This window comes from Notolabrus celidotus, chromosome 14, assembly GCF_009762535.1.
Source record: "Notolabrus celidotus isolate fNotCel1 chromosome 14, fNotCel1.pri, whole genome shotgun sequence".
NCBI classification, from domain to species: domain Eukaryota; kingdom Metazoa; phylum Chordata; class Actinopteri; order Labriformes; family Labridae; genus Notolabrus; species Notolabrus celidotus.
In genome coordinates this window covers 12,447,928-12,467,726 of record NC_048285.1, presented here as the reverse complement: position 1 = coordinate 12,467,726, position 19,799 = coordinate 12,447,928, and the positions used below count along the sequence as shown (strand labels likewise).

Here is a 19,799-nt window from a genome sequence, read left to right as displayed (position 1 = left end):
ATTAAAGCATTAATTACGCTGTGAATAAATTGAAGCTGATTTATTTATTTTACAACTCAAACATCGATAGGTGTTAAATAGAGTGGAATCCCTGGCCTGAGTGCTTGATAATAGCAGCAATGCAAAGTGTAGTGTTACTGCCTGCTTATGGTTAATTCTAAACATTACTTGTGTTCTCCTATGTACACACACTGAAAACGCAAAGGGATACATTTCACGTCAGACTGAGGCAGAAAAGGCTTTAATTGAGAGAACCCCATATACCTCGAAAGTGTTTTCCTCTCATTATAAAAAATGACATGTCAGAAAATGTGCATAATGTTAGAAAATATAATATTGTTCACATACATAAATGCAGCATGGAGGGCAGCTGAAATAGTCCCAGTCTGCAGCACAATAGGTGACTTTCCTAATTAGCACACCTTCACCTAGAGAGAAATATCTAATCAATGTCATCTCCTGGTGTGCTGTTTGTTTTTAGCGATGCCTGCAGACTCTCAGTGGCGCATGGTGTGAAAGCAGTGAAGAGTCAGTCTGCTGCCTGCATGCAGCGCAGTTTGATTTCAGCACCATGGACAGAGCCCGTCAGTCTGAGGCTGGAGCAGGACTCTTGCAGCATGAGAGTGTAACTATTCCATTTAACATCAGTTTGAGCACATAACATGCACGTATACTTTTGTACATGGTATGTTTTGCACATGATTGCCAACTAAGTCAGATTTCCCACACTGCATGTGGGCAGAATCACAGATGTTTCAGTTGATTTTAGTGCAAAATCAACGTCACTTTCAAGTTTGAGCCCACCCCTGCAGGTGAGGTATCTTAGGGTGCAAGTCTCAGTAAAGCTGAAGTTGCATGTTCAAACGTGAAACATTAAATGTTAGAAATGTTGAACTAGCTTTTTTCCAGGCTATTTCATTTTACTCTCATGTTATGCATCCGCGAGGGAAACCCCCAGAGACGGGCAGAGCGCATCTTTCTCTGGGAAAAGCCATGAAGCATTCCTTTCGTTTTGCCATCTGGAAAAATGAAACTGTGCTCTCCACCGTGTAACTACGTGATCCCAGACCGTCTGTCAGTTTTACCGACCTGCCACCGGGGTAGGCTAGATGAAACTACTCTGGATAGGATACGGCCATAACATAATGTACTCTTATAGAATTTGCTCCAGGCTTTAATTCTTCCTCAGCGTTTTATTTCTCATTGTAAACTGCACAAAGACCTAATTATTATTTCTGTTTTATCATCCTGTGTTGCTTAATGATCGCTCTCTCTGTCCTGTTATGTCTTCTTCTTTCTATGGCCAGATGTTTATGCTCACGAGGTCGTGACGTTTAACATCCACACAACGACGATTTTAGTTGTTCCCCAGGGCGCCATCGGAGTCCCGCAGCTGCAGGCGGCCTGCGGTTTTCTCTCTGTCAGCTGTCCTGCATGCTGCTGCCTTAGTTGGACGCACTGAGCGTGTTTTGGCTGGGGAGTGGACCAATGCGTCATGATGGACTGTAATGCAATTAGTTAGAAACAAGCAGAACCCCTTTTACTTAAGTCTTTATCCGCAATCAAAGTAATCAAAGGACAAGGAATGAGCTGTCTTCAGTTGTATTTTTCCTTGGAGCACTTTCTGTGTTTCGCCTTCCTTCTGAGCGTGTACAAACACACGCGCCTTTTGTGTTAAACATAAATGATCTGCTGAAGTGCTGACAGATAAAAATATGAGCCTTGTTAGGCTAAATGCTGTCAAGCTTTCACAGAAGGGACAACTGAGCGGTGCGCGTTAGCACGCACACTCACGCGGATCATTCATTATTTCTTTCTTCCCTTTGGCTTTCCCCTGCATGAACCCAGACTAAGCCTTATCAATAGACTACAGCCAGGAAATTCAGTGTTACAGCAAGTTAAAGACGACTGACGGGAGGGGTAAGTGAAAGATGGAAAGGAGGAGAGGGGGCGAATGAGTCTGTGTGGGTGAGGGAGAAGGAGAGAGAGGTAGAGACGGGGCGCGCATGTCCAGTCCTTCCATGCAGGCTGCTCTCTGAGCTCGCCAATCATTCTAGCGAGTCTCCCCACTCTTTTCTCTGTCTCTCTCTCCCTCCCTCGCTTTCTCACCGCGTCTTTCCATGTGCACCGGGCGCACAGCTCTCTCCTGAGCGGACACTGCAGGGGGAAGAAACGAACGAGCCCACCATGGAGTAGGAATACTGCTGGACAAAACGGGGGAAAAACCTCTCTCATCTTTCTTCTTTTTTCCCCTTTTTTTCTGACGCCTTTTCCCCGTCTCTCTCTCTCTCTCTCTTTCTCGCATCTCCCCCCTCTCCCTCTCTTTTTCGATGTCTCTCAACAGTTTCTGAAGGGATTAAAGCAAAGAAAAATGAGGATTATTATTTTTTCCTGGCACTTTCTCGGGCTGTTTTCCGCCCTGTGGGGGCTGGCGACGGGGGCTTTCCCCAGCTCGGTGCAGATAGGTGAGTTGGAGGATTTTTACGCACGGACCCAGAGATCTGACACACTACACTGAATATCATGCGTTTTAGTGAGTGGCAGTTTTGAAGGGTGAAAATGGACCATCCAAAACAAAAATCATAACGAAACTTTAACGCATGCATGATGGAATAAGATAAAATACAAGTATAGAAACAAATCCATGACTGGTGCATGTTGTTCATTAGTTTTTTTCTCGCAAAATATCTGCCATTGGTGGAGCTTGGTGTCTTCATCTCTTCTGTGACTCGTGTGGTTAAGAAAAGCCCACTAACTCTCTCACTCTAGCTATCCTTTTACTGTGTTTTTGTGTATTTTATAGGATGATCTGGGCTCATGAATGTTTCAGCAAGCTTTGTTCCCTCCGAGTCTTCTTCACTGTTTAGACACTGCAGTATTCTCTCTCTCTCTCTCTCTCTCTCTCTCTCTCTCTCTCTCTCTCTCTCTCTCTCTCTCTCTCTCTCTCGCTCTCTCTCTCTCTCTGCCCTTTTCCAGTTACCCTCTTGTCAGTGCGGGAGAAGCCTGCCTCATAGATCAGAGATAAAGTTAACTAAATCTGGATCAACATCGGGTTTGCTTAGGGCAAATGACCACACATGCAGGGAATCTCTCTCTCCTATACACTCACACACATGCACCAGCATACACATTTGCAGAAGCATGTGTGTGATAATGAATGCACTGCATCACTCGTTGTGGGGGGCAGCTGGGAGGTCCTATAATGAGATTCGGCTCCTTGACTCTGTCTCTCAGCAGCTGCCAATAAACTTAATACGCTAAATGTTTCTGCATGGCACACACACACATATTTACACAGGTTTTTGAGCATGCTCAGTGTCCACATTTAGACTTAAAATGCACACATGTTGTAGCCTCTGTGTGCCCACATAAATGTACAGCATGAAGGGGCACACTGCACATTTACACAGTACAGTATACATGTGTGCACATAATGGTCATGCAGAGGAACACATGCACACTCTAAATAGTATATGTGATCTGCCAGAAGCACACACATGCTCTCCTTTCTTTTCTCCCGCTGACCATCCTCCTTAAGCACTCAAATATACATACAGGATTGCTGGCTGGGCTCCCCAGCAGTTCACTTCAGTACTCATTTGCATATCTCTGCATTGCACACAAGTGTAATGTCTGTGGAAGCACAGACTGTTTCTTTCTTTCTGCATGTGTGTGTGTGCACAAGAGAGACAGACACTGACACAGATGAGAAGGTCTGAGGAATTTCTCAGACTGGTGCAATAAGGTGTCATGACTGGGACATATCGAGACTTCTTATCTAGCCGAAATGAGTGTGTGTGTGTCTGTGTGTGTGAATGTGTCTGCACACTGAAACAGAGATATTACACATTTCAGCCAATATTTCTTATCTCAAACAGGAGAAATGAATGCTTTTTTAAAAAATCAAATGAGTTATTCTGTTAATACCAAATCTGCCTTGCACATTAAAAACACATTTTCAATGGGTGTTGTCTTTCTGAATGTGTGTTCAGTGTCTCATGAAATAAAGTGTACCAAGAGGTTTTATAAAAACAAAAATCAGAGGACAGAAGTAAATGCAAACTTTTCCCTTAAATGAGACACAAATATACATCCAACTGACATATTACACAGTGATGAATGCTGCGTTCAATACTCTCTGCCTCTACACTCCTCCCCCGTCATCTTCCCTCTCTCCCTCCCTTTTCTCTCTCTCTCTTCACTGAAATGAAGTCAAACCTTTACAGTCTGCCATTGTGATCTAGCTCAGAAGAGTTGAGTCTGATTCAGTTAAACTTCAGTCACATCAGTTTATTTCACTCCAGCTCTAACTAAGACATGAAGTAGTTTATTGTAATATTGTTGCTATTTCTAGAAAAAGGCCACACCATACAACTCCTATTGGCAGTTATTGAGCATCAAACTTGACATGACTCCCAACTGTTCACTGTTTCTTATCATTTCCTCTCTCCTCTTCTATTCTCAATAAGTCAGATGGATCATAATAAGGGATACCCTCATCTTTAAAGGCTAACAGCACTCTGTCTTTTTGTATGGCCCATGACTCTCCTTTATTTCTGTGACTCTGATCTGGCCTTCATTCTGTCGTCTTTTATGTCCTCTCTGACTCATTATCTCTTTGACTGCCTCCCTGTCAGCTTAGTTGTCTCCCTTTTCTTCTCTTCTCTTCTCTTCTGTTCCTCTCTGTCTTCCTCTGATTCCATCAATGAAATGCGCAGTGTGGGTATCCTCAAGTGTGTTTGTACTCGTGTTTGTGCAGGAAGACAAATTACCTTTTTGTAACAGAGCTAATGAAGATCTTGGCTTTCTCCTCCGACTCCCCTCTGTTTGCTCTCCCTTCCCTCTTTATCTATCTATCTTTCCTTCCCTTCATTACTCTCTTTCTTCCTGTCTCTCTCCCCCTTTTCCGCCCAACAATAACTCACTTCCTCTCCTCTCCATCATGCTCCTGTCCCCTCTGCCCTCCTCTCTTTGTCCCTCTCTGTCCAGGTGGGTTGTTCATTAGGAATACTGATCAGGAGTATACAGCGTTTCGACTCGCCATCTTCCTTCACAACACCAGCCCCAATGCTACGGAAGCTCCCTTTAACCTGGTCCCGCACGTCGACAATATAGAAACGGCCAACAGCTTTGCTGTCACCAATGCATGTAAGTACTGAAATGTGTGTGAACTTGAAAAAGGCTGCAAGAACCTCGCCTCTTTCACTCTTCTTCTCTCCCATACTTCCTCAATCTGTGGCATCCTACATGTTTGTTTTTCAGGCTCTCTCTCCTCTATGCACGGTTGGATGACAATGTGTTTAATTAGGAACTTGAGTTGCTTAATGGATCAGACTGCAACTTTATTTAAATCTTTTTCATGCACAACACAGAGGCTGAGTGGTCTTCGGGTTGACGTGGTTTAAAAACTGTCTCTTCTGCAACAGTGGAGAAAAATGTTGAAATGCTGGTTTCAGACAGTGTTGAATACATTTTAATAATTCTAAATGCAAGATGCTACTGCGATGTATTTTGAGGGTTGTGTGGGTTCGTTTTCCCATCAATTATGGATAATAGCATTTATAAAGTGGTACTTTTTCACACCTTTATATGTTGTTTTACCCATCCCCACATTCCTGGAAAGATACCAGTCACAATTACACCTTATTATAAAAACAAAATTGGCCTTGGTTCCTACACGGTGATGAAAATTGGCCCATTATGTTCAGAGCAGAAGGAAACGGTTGATACTTGTGTCCTCTCTGATCTTTTTGAGGGATGACAGCTAATCTTTCGCCATCCCTCTGTGTTCTCTGGGAGTACAGATCTAATCCTTCACTCTCCCGCTCGTCCTGGAAGCCGGTGAGAGAGAGATGTTTGTACTGGCAACTCAGAGTTAACAAGGCTATGTGGGAGGCCAAGGTGCCAGTAGTGCAGTGCTGCTCAGCATGCCACAGGTGTCTGTGTTTGTCTGACATAGATAGAAATAGCATGTATGGGCTCTTAAGCAATGCATGCAAAAGTGTTTTCCTTTAAAACAGGAGTATTTTCACACCCTGCATGAAAATCTATATTTCAATACTAAAAAGATTCTTGACTTCTTGTACCATGATGATGACACCCGTATTCATGATTGCGTCGTGGCAGCTACAAAACATCACACTGACATCTGTGTAATTTGGAACAGATCATACATAATGAAAGACAAAACAAAAAGTGGAATTTGTGCATTTTCAGCCACCAGTATTTCTGCTCCCACTTTTCACATATTGCTTTTTTTCAACCATAGTGGGAATCCACCCAAAATGATAATGACCTCATTTTGGCTGGTGGAAGAAGTATAACTTCACCCCTTCCATTTGACTAGCCTCTTGAGTGCTACGTGCCTTATGCTGTGAAAGGCATTGCAATTTACTGAAAATGGTCTGATTGTACTCTGTCATCAAAGGAAGGTTACTGAATTTATCATTATTGTGTTCTTGAGTGTAAGACACTGTTATTTAGGGGATTGCTTACTCCGGCTCCTTGTTCTCAGGGAAAAGCTTCTTTGTGAACCTCTGCATGAATTTTGCTGACTGAAGGACTTTGGTCATTGGCTTTCTGATATCTGTCGTGTGACACTGATTCATCTCCCCCACTCATCCGTGTGCCTTCAAGGTTGTTAAGTGTGTCTTTGCGTAAGCTTGTTGCCCTTTGAGATTGGGCCTAATTTTATTGGATGCAAGATAAGAGGGATTATGAGACTCTTTGCTTTAAAAAATGTCATTAAAGCTACTGTGACAAACCATTTGCACCGTGAGCTTGGTGCCCCCTGTGGACAGAGAGGTACATTTTCCCGTTTTGCTTGTCTTGTTTGTTGAGTGAAAGAATTGTTCTCAGACAAAAGTTTTTTTCATTTCAAGTATCTGATATGCAACCCTCATGTAAACTTTGGCATAGGAAATGTAAATAAAGGCTGTTTAAGGGGTACTGGTTAACCAGTCTAAGCATGTGCCTCACATACAGAGGCTATTGTTCCTGCAGCAGGTTTGACTTCTGGCCTTGACTCACTTCTGCATGTCTGACCCCACTCTCTACTCTTACATTTTCTGTCTCTTTTAAACAAAACTCTCGAAAAAGGTTAAGAAAAAAAAGGATGTTCCCCTAGTGTGTTGTTTATAAGCTCAACTGACACCTACCCAATGTATGTATTGATAGCAATTAAAAATAGTTCTAAAGAAGTTGTCAATCTATAGATGTCAGTATTTTCAGAGGCATCAGCGTTAATTAAAGTCTATTCCAAAAGCAGCTAAAAACTCCTCACAGGAGCTTTAAGTCATTGAATGTGTTAGAAAAACATTTGTACTTTGATGTGGCACAAAACTGTGATTTAGAGTAGTGGTGCTGAGCAGTGTGTGGTCATGTTGATTGAAGATAAGACCATTATTTAAGGAAAACATGTTTCCTTTTGGGCTGCACAGTGGTGCAGTGCTTAGTGCTGTACCCTCACAGCAAGAAGATTCCCAGTTGGAATCCCAGCTGGGTCCTTTCCCTGCAGAGTTTGCATGTTTTCTCCATGCATGCTTGGGTTCTCTCTGGGCACTCTGTATTCCTCTCACAGTCCAAAGATATGCCAGTTAGCTTGATTGGTCACTCTAAATAGTCTGTAGATGTGAGTGTGAGTGTGTTTGGCTGTCTATCTACATGTTAGCCCAGTAATACACTGGCAAACTGTCCAGGGGTGTGCCCTGCCTCTCACCCAATGACAGCTGGGATTGGCTCCAACCTTCTCCACACGACCTTAAACAAGATAAGCGGTAATGAATGGATTCCTTTGCTGTACAATGTGGAAGTGTTCCAAAACAAGCCTATGCACTGTTCTTCAAGCAGAAATTAGAACATAAGGTTATCATGTCATATCATCTTCCCTCTCTCACAGAGTTGTGTGCCATATCTATCTTATTTTAGGGAATTTTCAAGTGATTGTACTGTAATGTTTCACCCCCTTTTCTCATTAAACTTAAACAAATGGACCACTGGGGCTGTTAACTAGGCAGAGCGAACAGGATCAATACAGTATAATACAACAATACAATACTTCCCCCTTGGTATTATATCACTGTGTTTAACAAGTTTCTTAAAATATCTTCAGGTTGTAAATCAAAGCTGACATGAGCTGCTCCATTGTGCAACATGGCGACTGAAAATTGCAAAGAAATGGTTCTCTTTACAATGCTTCAATGTCTGAAAGATCTTTAATATCACCTAGAGATTGATCTGAGTCAGGTTACACAGAAGTAAAATACATTTTGACATTTTATACCCCTGGAGGGTATTATTCTGTAATTTAACTGCAGCCAAATGCAAGTCACATAGTCATAAATCAAAACAGTGTAATGCAATTTCCAAGTTTGTTTGTCTCCTGCCCCCTGTATTGTAGCTCCACATGAATGAATAGACAAGTTAATACAACCTACAGTGATTGGAAAATTAATAGTCCATCCACTACCTCCAACCCACAAATATCATTACATGCTGCGTCTATTTCTGTTCACTCTTAGGCTGCGTGAGTGAGGGGGTACACATTGAATACACATCAGGTGTTTTTTTATTTTAATGTAAAGGGAGCAGGAGGAGGGATTTTACTGTAGTAGTGATGAGTTGAGAGGCTTGCTCAGGGGGAAAAAATGGATCTGACTTAAAAAAAAAAAAAGACATTCACTCTTTCTTCTGTGCATTCACCCCTCTTTTACCATACCAACTTAAACCCCAATGACCCGCCAGTGGTTCAGTTGCTGTGCATCTGTATGCTGTTTGACCCAAGAAAACTTAATGTAAATCCTGGTAAGCCCCAATGTTTCATAGATATCAAATGTGTCTTGCTGTACTTTAAGAAATGTATTTAAAATAACGCTGTGAATATGTCTCAACATAATGGTGCATCCATAACTCTGTCAGATAGTGATGAATGAGAGTATTTCTTCAATCTAAAATTAGAAAACTTCATTATATATGAAAGACAAGCCAATATTCTCATGTTAATGCTTACAAAATCCTATAGAAAGGCCAAAGCCAACAATGAATTTGTCTAATTAAAACTTTCTTTATGTTGCAAAAATATAAGTAAGGCTGACAAGATTGACAATGGTAACAGAACCCCAAAGTTCATTAAGCAATATTATACAAACGAACTGTGATCTGGATGTAGATGAGGCTGCAGGCTGAGTGCTGAAGATAATCACAGTTTGTTGATATTCTGTACAACAGCTCAACCTCAAGTGGAATATTGCTATATATACAACCTTTTTAAAGCACTATATTGTAGTAATATGTTATATGAGGTCATTAGGGCCAGTGTCCACTATGGTCAAGAAGGGGCAGGACCTCTGTTATCAACTTTGTCAACCAGATGTCTAGAGGAGAAACTAACCATACCTGTTTTTTTTAGGGTACAGTTCCTGATCTAGAATCTGATGATGATGCTGCAATACAATTTAAATCATTTGTTTTAACTTTTTTTGGTAAAATGCCATTACATGAAAGCAAATATGAAGCATAACATGCATTTAAAACAGATTTGACAGTCACTACCAAGAAAATTGGAAGTGATGCATGGCAACTTTCATACCACTGCAAAAGTAAGCACTCTGAAATTGAGGTTGTGGATGCAGTGCAAAAAACGCAGTTAATGAACACAGGCCCTTAATCATTGATTTTGCTCCAAAAAATAACTAGTCCCCCAGCTTGACTCAAACTGGAGTGTTGTAAAGCAACACAACCATTTAACTGCACTACTCCCTTCTGGCATATGCCAACCCCTAATCCTAGATTAACAATGTTACTTTATGCCCTGTGCATCTGTGTTTTAAGGTTTTCATTTAACCAGTTATTTGAGAGTCTCTTAGCAGTACTTGTGGTGTGATTGTACTATGTGCCTCTGAAGCACCAGCTTGCTTTATACAAGGACTATCTGCTGTAACTTAATTGTTTTTAGAACATCTGAGGCAGAGCAATCTACAAAGTTGGAATTCCCAGCTCTGTTGTTCTCTACATATCAGTGCCCATTGAATGTCTTTTGTGAAATCAATTACTTGATCTGAAAAAAACTGTTCTATAGTAGAATTCATCCTGATAATGATAATAATATATGCATCCAATGTGGAAGCAATCCATGGAAGAGTTTCGGTGACATTGCACAGTATAGAAAACTAAAACAGGTTTTAATTGTGCTGATAAAGTCATAATTAGTCAGTCAAACTCAGCAGGATTCAGTCTCTTATATTCTACATCATTGTTTTTGGATCTAATTTAATGGCAAAACATCCTGAAACACATGTCAACAAGTTGCACTGAAATGTCTAACCATCTGTGGTTGATAACAGTCATGAACATACACACTTTTTTTCTGATTTGGGTAAAGTTTGCTTAAAGCTGTAGTGCCCAGCTGTTAGAGGAAATTAAGCAGCCTATTTGGAAATTAAGCGTATATTTATGACCCAATCTAAAAGAGTTATGTCTTCAATAGAAACAAACGTGTTATGGGCTCGGAGCCAAGAGCACGCGAGGGAAGTCAGACAGGTTTGAGAGATGGACTAATGTAGAGGTGGATTTGTTCTTAAAGATACTTGTTCCTACAGGAAGTTTTTTTTTTTGTGGAGTTGAATTGTTGGTATGAAAAAACACAGAACAAATTTTTCATGGAACTTGGTGGAACGATGCTGCATGGAAGGAAGATTCACAATTATCCTTAAGCCGATTTCTGTCTGACATCTGAACAAACAACAACAAAGGAATGTTGGCCTTGGCCCAGGTCTGCAGTCTCAGAGAACACTTCTATTTGCCAATAAAAAAAAAAAAACATACACAAACTTTATTCTCTTGAAATACAACATTTTATTTTGTGTTTTACTTCTAGATAGTTATTATTTTAGTTCTGCTGCATAGCAAACTCTCTTTCCCTTCCAGAGGTGTTCTCTGCCTACGTATCATCTGTCTGTCTTTCTCTATGAGGTGCACACACACACTCATTCTTTCACACACACACATACTCATAAAGGCAATGGGCCATGAGAGGAGGAGTGTTTGGAAAATGAAGCTCTTCTATGTGAGCCGTCTGCCGTCTCTCCGCAGGCTACACATAACATGCGTAACCACTTCTCTCTCTCTCTCTCTCTGTCCCTCTCTCTGTCTCTCTTTCTTATCCACTTGCATTCTCACTTCTTCCGTTTCTCTCCTCTCCATCACTCCCCCTGCTGTCTAACCCATCTCCTCCTCAGAGTCTGTCTCTTTTCCTGTGCCCCTCCATTCTTTGTCATGTTTTGCCGTCTCTCTCCTCCGCACAGGCGTGGTGAATGGATCTCTAAATTAATCCCTGACTCTTGCTAGGGGTGGTGAGCAACGCTCCGCATTAGAATAGGGAATTCTGCCTCTGACCTTGGCTAGTTCTTCTCTATTCTAGTATTCAGGAAGCGTGAACGGATCATAAAAAATCCTTGGTCCCCATCGTTTCCCCTATTCACAGAGGAATACAACCCATTTTCTTGTCCCAGGGTCACACATCTATATAGGCGCTGTTGCTGTCATATTTCTTTGTTGTTTTCAACACACACATGCACACCCTTATATCTGCCTCTTGTTTAGTACACAGAGCTGTATATCTGTGGAGATCTTGTGTCTGAATTTCTCATTGCTGTGTTTACATCCCTGTATATGTGTCCTTTGATGTCCCTCAGCCAGAGCAGCACACAATTCCACTGGGCTCACCACTCTTTTTTCACTAGCTTATAGCAAATAATACACAGGGATTAGCATGGCCAAATGCTGCAGTGAATGTGTGTATGTGTGGTGACATTTCTGTCCATACTGAGTGCAAGGGTGCTAACATGTGTGACACTGAGGTGCATAGGCATGGGACTGTGTGTGTGTGTGTGTGTGTGTGTGTGTGTGTGTGTGTGTGTGTGTGTGTGTGTGTGTGTGTGTGTGTGTGTGTGTGTGTGTGTGTGTGTGTGTGTGTGTGTGTGTGTGTGTGTGTGTGTGCTGTGAAAAGAACCCGCTGAGACAGAGCGTGATGAAGATAGACAGAAAGTGATAAGGTGAATTAGGGACGGAGGAGGAAGAAATGGAGAGGAAAGGATTTGTAACAAAGAGGTGGTTATGGCTGATTTGTGGTGCCAGGACTGAAAGATACAGTGACGTGCTGTCATGACTCTAAATGTGATTCTTTATATGAGGGATAATTCTTCTATTTGAATCCATTTCAAGTCAGAACTCAAACAAATGACAAATCTTAATGTTAACAAATTATTCTGTTCAGTTCTGTTCTATTCCATTCTACAATTATTTTTCTTTTTGTTTTGGCCTTTTCTGTTGTTTTCTTTTTACATTCTATTCTATTATGTTTAGTTCTACATCATTCATTTCTGTTCTGTCATTTCATTTCTTTCATATTGTGTTCTGTCTATTTCATCTGTTGCTATTCTATTCTGTTTTTTTGTGTTCTGTTCTATGTAAGAGGTTCTGTATCCCTGAAACATAGTTTTTTCTGCTGGCAGCGTCTCTTTTCTAACCAAACCAAATATGATTCAGTGTCTCCAGCACTCAGCATCCTCATCGTAACAATATCCGCAGCATCAGCGGATTTTTGTCACTCAGTCAAAAACAGTTAAACTTTTGGATCACTGCTGCACTCATCCATGTCATTTGATCACCAACTAATCAGAATCAGAAGGGGCAGGACTTCTGACAACAACTTTGTCAACAGCAATGGTGGCTGTCCGTTTGGAAGAGAGAGTTTCCACACTCATTTAAAACAAAACAGTCACTAGTAAGGAAAGTGGAAGTGTCGCGGGAAGATTTTTGTAACTAAGCAACAGTAAACGCTCAGAACTAACACCTCAGTGGACCCATAATGTATAGTTGCATTAAATACCACACTGACAGGGTCTCCACCCTGTCAGGGATTCTATTTAGCAACACCACCAGCTAACTATACATTATTTTCATTCACAGCAAAGTCTAAACATTATCCTGCTTTACTGTTATAAATCACATTAAACTTAGCATCTTCATTCACAGTTAAGTCTGACCATTTGTGTTTTTAAGTTAGCATTCTTTGCAGATGCAGGGAATAACAGCAGCACCTGTATAAGGTCCTCTTCCCTGTAACTTCTTACAGCCATCCCTGTAACACTGTCAGAGCCCATACCATGTTGTGTTATGTGGCTGTTTTCTTTGATTTAATCAGTGTCGCTTTCACTCAGCTCCTTGTGTGTTTAAACATCACTCGCTGTTTCTCACTGTCTCTCATCTTCTTTTCTCTGCTGGTGACTAGTCAGCCATTAACCACTAATCCAAAGTTTTGTGTCTTCCAAATAAATTGAGAGTAATAATAAAACTATCCTCCATGTTGTCTAACGATGCTATGAGAAAGTTCTGTTTAGTCACATTGTCAACAGAAAGAGGTTAAATCATAAACAGTATACTTAATGTGCAATAACTCCTCTCTGCAGATGGTTTTGATGAGTTACGTGTGTTCAGGCTGTCTCTCTTTGCAGCAGCTCTAGACCTGAGAATTGTACCTAGATAAAATGAGTGAAACTCCGCCGCTGTTGTTGACAAAGTTGATATCAGAAGTCCCAACCTTCTAGCTTTTGATTGGTCAGTGACAGAAAAGTGACAATGATATGCATGGATAACTTTGAATGTAGTGAGGTATCTGTTACAAAAACAGCAGTATTTGCTAAATTGATGGTGAATTCCCTTCTGTTGAAGGTTAGCCACTGAGAGAAACTATCTCACTATCATAATCATTTCTACAGTGGCGACACAAAGAAGAAGGTGAATATTATCCATTCTTGTTCTCTTCTTTCAATGTATTTGTTTCAGGGAAGTCCAGGAGTAATGATAATGATGATGATATTTAGAGTGTAGTTTTGGTGGTTGATTATTGCACTGATGCATAACCTCATTTCTCATCCAAAGTTAATATAGATTGTGCGAATAGTGAATCATTCACAAATCCATATTGTTTATGTACTATTGACTGCAGCAGATTGCATTTAAATCCAGGCTGTACCTGATTATCTCTGCAGTCCAAAAGAGACGATATGTGGGTGTCAGAGGCTCCTTGAGGTGTCGCTCTCGTTTTGTTGTGAAGAGTTAAGGTCGGAATTAATTCATTCGGAGAGGGGAAAGCAATTAGTCCTCTGAATCAAGAACAGCTATAAGACCTACAGTCATGGCAAACAGAAGTATTCATCCTTTCAAATCCAAACCCTTGAATAACTGTATTTGCATTTAAATAACATTCAAACAGAACAAGGATCAAAGTGTAACCTTGTCATTCATGATGACTGTCCAGTAAATGCTAATTTCAGAATAAAACTGTGATCTTGTGACAGATCTGAACGTGGCCATGTACAAGCATTGTTGATACAGTTTTAGCTGTTACAGCAGTTAAAAGGTTAACTGTAGCAATACTTTCTGTGAAATCAGCCATGGTCTTCTAGAGATTAAGATTTTTCAGTCAGACAACTCGCATGGTGATGGTTTGAAATATCATAGCAGAAATACATTGATTGTGTTTGGCATCTTAGTCTGACCCCTTCACTCATCGTAGATTTATTTTACATTTGATGAGTGATGAGATAACATCTTAAACCCCCTATAGTTGGAAACCTAAATGTGGATGCATAAGAGGTGGTGACCCTGAAAGTATGTGCAATATTGATGCAGGATAGTAGTGGCAATAGCAGAGCAGATGGAGTGACTAGAAAACTTGCCGCTTAAATATGCCGCAATGTTGGGTAGCTACATTTGTCAGGTGACTATGAAAATGACACTTCAAGTGTGATAACAGAGCAGCTTGAGTTGTCTGCCTGGTGTCATTCAAATGCAGTGTGGTTATGGTATAGCTAAGATACTAAGGTATGTAGCCAACATTGCTGTAGCTTGAGTGCTACAGGTCAGAAAAATCCCAATTATCTAAATAATAGCTGGGACAACTTTGATTGGTCAGTATAATTTATCCTTCTGTCTGATGGCTGAATTATTTTGGGAGTGTGGACAACATTTAAAAGCTTGAGAAGAAAGAATTGGTTGTAATCTTATTTCAAGGACCTGTGCTTAGACCTCTGAGGCATCTAGCAATGATGTTTTGCTTTGTTGGAAGCCTTCAAAAACTCAAGGAATGATTTAGTTACTCTTGAAAGCTGTGTTTGGTTTGAAGTGTCTGGGCTATCGTAGAAACATTGCAGTGACATACTCTACAGACAAGCATAGCTATTATACATCTATACAAATTCTAAGATTACTATATAACATTTTTTACACACTGGTGTGTAAATGTCCTCCACCAGCCTTCTTCGTAACGGATTAATGGATGACTTTACAAGAAAGCAAAATAACGTTGAAAGGTACTTTGGTGCAACTTGGTGTTGCACTTTTACAAGAGTGATCTACAGCTCTCACAGTTCTTGCCATTCTAATAAGTCTTCATAAGCTGATCAGCCACAGTGTGAGGCAGGCTAACATCAATGTTTTGAACACCTCGCACTGACATGGTTTTCCTGGGGCCTTTTTCCATAGTGTTTTAGCACCTTCATGCTCATTACAGATGCCAAGTGAAACCCACCATGACAAGTCTTTTCCCCATGTTGACAAGACAATTACAGCTTCTATGGTGATTTAGCTGTTAATTGAAAGGGTGTTAATACAGTGATGACCATGAGGACATACAACCCACACTTTGTAAGAGTCCATCAGTGTTTAACATTCATGTCCAGCCTTGGAGCTTTGATAAAGTAGATTCATGGAACTCGGTGCTACAGCTCAGCAGCACCCAACACACACAAATGTACTCTCTCTCTCCTTGACACAAACACATTGATTCGCCAACGTGTCCATATATTTCCAACTTCCCTCGCACACAGCATTTCTGTATGCCTTGCCCTTGCTCACTTCTTTCATTAAATGGCTCAGTCATCTTGTACATGATTTGAGACACTCAATAATAGCACTGTACCATCATCTTTATCGGTGACGTTTTGCATGGTTATATGTCTTCTTAATGGCCACACTGGGGGAAATAGAGTGAAATGATATCTGAAACCCTGGCAGGCAGGGAGATTTATTTTGCTGCAAGCCTTCGTTTATTCATGTTACGGGGTTATTGGAATTGCCGGATGACGCTGGAGGTGCCCTAAATGCCTTTCCTGGCATTAGGATACATTATATGCTTCAGTGCTAAAAGCATGGTCATAATGGATTGATGCAATTCTAACATTTACTCGACCCTTATTGTGTTAATCACCAGTTGGTAATAACTTTTAATAGCGTGAATGCTCGATGTGTTCTTATTTAGACCTGATTTGAAGTAACTTTTTGTTACCGCAATCGTTATAATGAAACACGGATAAACAGTAACACAGCTCAGTTGTTATTTCCATAAAGTACTTTCTACAGTGTCACAAGTCTTGAGCATTACAGAAGGTTACTCTTCTTATCAAGAGGTTCAATGCTGCTTCTACACTTCAGTGGCTCTTATTACATCCAGTCAAGTGCAGACGTCATCACATACAGTAGGTGTATGTGCATATATATATTTGCACCAATAAGCTAACATCTAGATAATTACTACCTTCACAAGGTACCCAGGGCACTTGCACAACAGTACTGTCTCACTTACAGCATTAAGACTGAAATAGCTTTTGCTTTAAGGACTTTAACATTAGCGTGCATGCACAGATGTGTTAGTATAGCACTCATTTACTATTTCTGTCTCCATGTTAGCTTCAGCTTAATGAGGACTGTCAGATATTTACTTGTGGGAGGAAGGATAACTCTTGACAGGGGATATATATTTATCCTCTTTTACTGCTGAAAATGGCAACATGGTTACTTGAATGCTTTAACTCCAGTGTAGATGAACATTTAAAATCAGAGCTAGAGCAGGTGAGCGCTCACAACAACATGGACAACTACTTGAAACTAGAATCTGCAACCATTTTCCTAGTTCCAGTAGCAAGTTAACATAACAGGTAAGAATTTATTATCTGATTATTTCAATATGACTGACATACTAAACTTGTGAGGTGTTTTTAGCTGGTTAGGAAATATACAGAAAAGGCCAATGATGACCTACAAAAGCAAACAAGACTTTTAGCAAAAAGACTGACACTAATATATGGTAATTATTTCCCCCAAAGCAAATTATCACAGTGAGTGATACATTTTAGTACTGAAGAAAGCAAGACGATATTTTCATCAAGAACATGATTTACACAGGAACAGGGGAAGAGGCACAAAGAGATAAGAGGTTTCACTTTGTCCACAGGGGGTGCCAGAATATATCCAAACAGAGTTCCCCCAATGAGCATTTACTACAAACATTAAGGTGCTATTCAGTCAAATCTTTGTGAATAGTTGTTTTAATGGTTTTCTAGTAGCACACAATTGCCCTTTACAAAGACATCAACATAGTCCACAATGAGCAAAGCACCTGGTAGCATTTAGCATGCAACAGTGTCGGGGCAAAACATCTTTTTAAGAGGCAGAAACCTTGAGCAGGACCATGCTCTTGTTTTTTCTTCCATGCTTGATTCTTGAAGGACTCTAAAAGAGAATAATCTTTGGACACTGACTGCATCTTCACATCACTTAGCATCTCTGTGCACACATTGTGGTCCAGAATCTCACATCTGCATTTGTTTTCTAATACCTCAGAATTTCGCTCCAAATTCTGAGCAGTGCATCGTGCATGTGTGTGTGTCTGCGTCTGAGTGCATGGTGGTTCAGGTGAAGAGCTGTAAGTGCCCCCTGAAGAATCGCTCTGTTGCATCATTTCATTCTAGCCTCAGCAGTAATGACCAAACAGCAGCAGCATTATCAGAGCATGCAGCATGTCGTAATGTGTCCACAGATTTGGCTGCAGGTAATCCGATTTCATTTAGAGCCACAATAAAACAGCCTGTTTCTAAGTGTGTCTTACTTCTTTCATTAAAAAGTCCACAATGCGCACTCGCAATGATGAGAGCGTATTTCAGTGCATTGAATGTTCTCTATTTCAAAGAGAGTGCTGAAGGCTGTTTACAGAGGCAGCAATAGACTCAATGTGTGTTATGACAAACACTAGTTTGGTCATTTTTGCTCTTTATTTCCAATTGTGCAATACAGACTGGGTCCATATGCAGATTGAGAGCAGTCTTTCGCTCACTGTATTTTGCCTATTATAGTGGAGAAGTGTCAGCCCAAGTGCCAGTCCTGAAGACATCAGTCCTGGTTGAATTGGTTCCACCGGTTTGAATAAGGTAATAGCAGGTGTAATGTAAGACAGAAAATACCTCTGAAGATTTATTTTGTCAAACAGAAAACAGAAGAGCAATCGATGTCTCTGTTTGTGAGGACAAACTCATATTTTTGAGATAATAGTCAAAATAATATAATGGGATTTCAGGGTGTTGACAGCTGTGTTTCCCACACACCAGAGCAGGGCACAGTACCTTGCTGATGGGTTTGGAGGCTCAGGTTTCATCAAACAGCTCACTATATTCACTTTCTTATGTCCAAAATATGAGTCCAAAATCTTTAAAAAGGATCCTCCAACAAAAACCTGTTGATGTTTTGGTGACACATTTTCATGAATGATCGCCATCAGCGTGAACATTAAAATACTGGGTGTCCTGTAACTGCTTCCCAAAGCAGACCGTTTCAGCAGTTTGATGGTTTGAAATTGAGTCGGTAGCAGATGCTCTGTTCGCAATAACAGTCACTGAATAGATATTTTTACCATAAAGCTGTTGTCAAGGAAAAAACACTGAGTTTTCCTTCAAGAGCTAAAACTTTGTACTGTGCCATTTATGATTTAAAACAAATCTATTTTAAGAGGAGAGATGATTAAAGATTATAAAGATTATTATATGTCACAGATATAAATACATGTTCCATTTTCAACTGGCCCTGTTGAAAGGCGCTATGAATTCAAGTTTTTATTATTATTATTATTATCATTATTATTAATGCAAGAAATATGGCCAATGACTTTGCAAAAAACAATATCAATTAATCAATCTTTATTTGAAGACAACAAATGTTATCTTAAGACGCTCGACCATACAAAATGGGGCCTACATTCACTAAATAAAAATGTCTGAATATGTGGCGCAATGTCTAAAGAATGTCTCATTTCACAAAATTAGTTTCTCTTTCGCCATTGTTATTGGGATCACTTCATCTCACATTTACCTCACAATTTGAAATGTTTAGTATAGACATCTAACATTTTAACTTAACATTTGTTTTTAAAGTATGAAAAAGCTTTTGAGTTTATTAGCAATAGTTCGAACTGATATTCAAAAAGAGTTGGTGCATACTAAGTTTCAGGTAATGGTGTGAAACAAGCCATCTTAACAGCACTAAAGAAATCATTCCATCATCAAAGCAGCACTGAAACTCATATTAATGAAATTCTTTTTTGTGGCTGCAGCTTCTGGAGGCGAGCTGAGGCAGAGTGAGACAGTCTTATTGCAGGTTTTACAGACTACTAAGCCTGAAGCATGTTGGGTAAAATCCTCCCACATCCTGCTGCAGTGTTTCGTCTGGTTCAGCCAGCTGATATTAAAGCGAATATCTGAAAAACATTTTAATTAACTGGCACGGTTAGGTAGGGAGCGAAAAGAAGAAGGATGGAGGGTGTTTTTTTTTCTTACATGTGGATATGAATTCCAGGTCAGCACCGTGTTCTCTCGCCTGTTTGTTCAACTCTCAGTAGTAATGAACAGTGAATAATATTATTAGAGCATGCTGTACGTCTCAATGAATAGACACATCCCCTCCAGGTAATCTGA

At 40.3% G+C, this 19,799-nt stretch overlaps 1 protein-coding gene across 1 annotated transcript in view; it reads left to right on the top strand.

The window, feature by feature from the left end:
• Positions 1-590: 590 nt before the first annotated feature.
• gria4a (glutamate receptor, ionotropic, AMPA 4a) overlaps positions 591-19,799 on the top strand; it is a 119,791-nt gene continuing 100,582 nt past the window's right edge. The window contains exons 1-3 of the mRNA XM_034701502.1: positions 591-625; positions 2,345-2,465; positions 4,990-5,148. Coding sequence (XP_034557393.1) covers positions 2,372-2,465; positions 4,990-5,148 — 253 coding nt within the window. The 5' untranslated portion in view covers positions 591-625; positions 2,345-2,371. The remainder of the gene's footprint in view (positions 626-2,344; positions 2,466-4,989; positions 5,149-19,799) is intronic.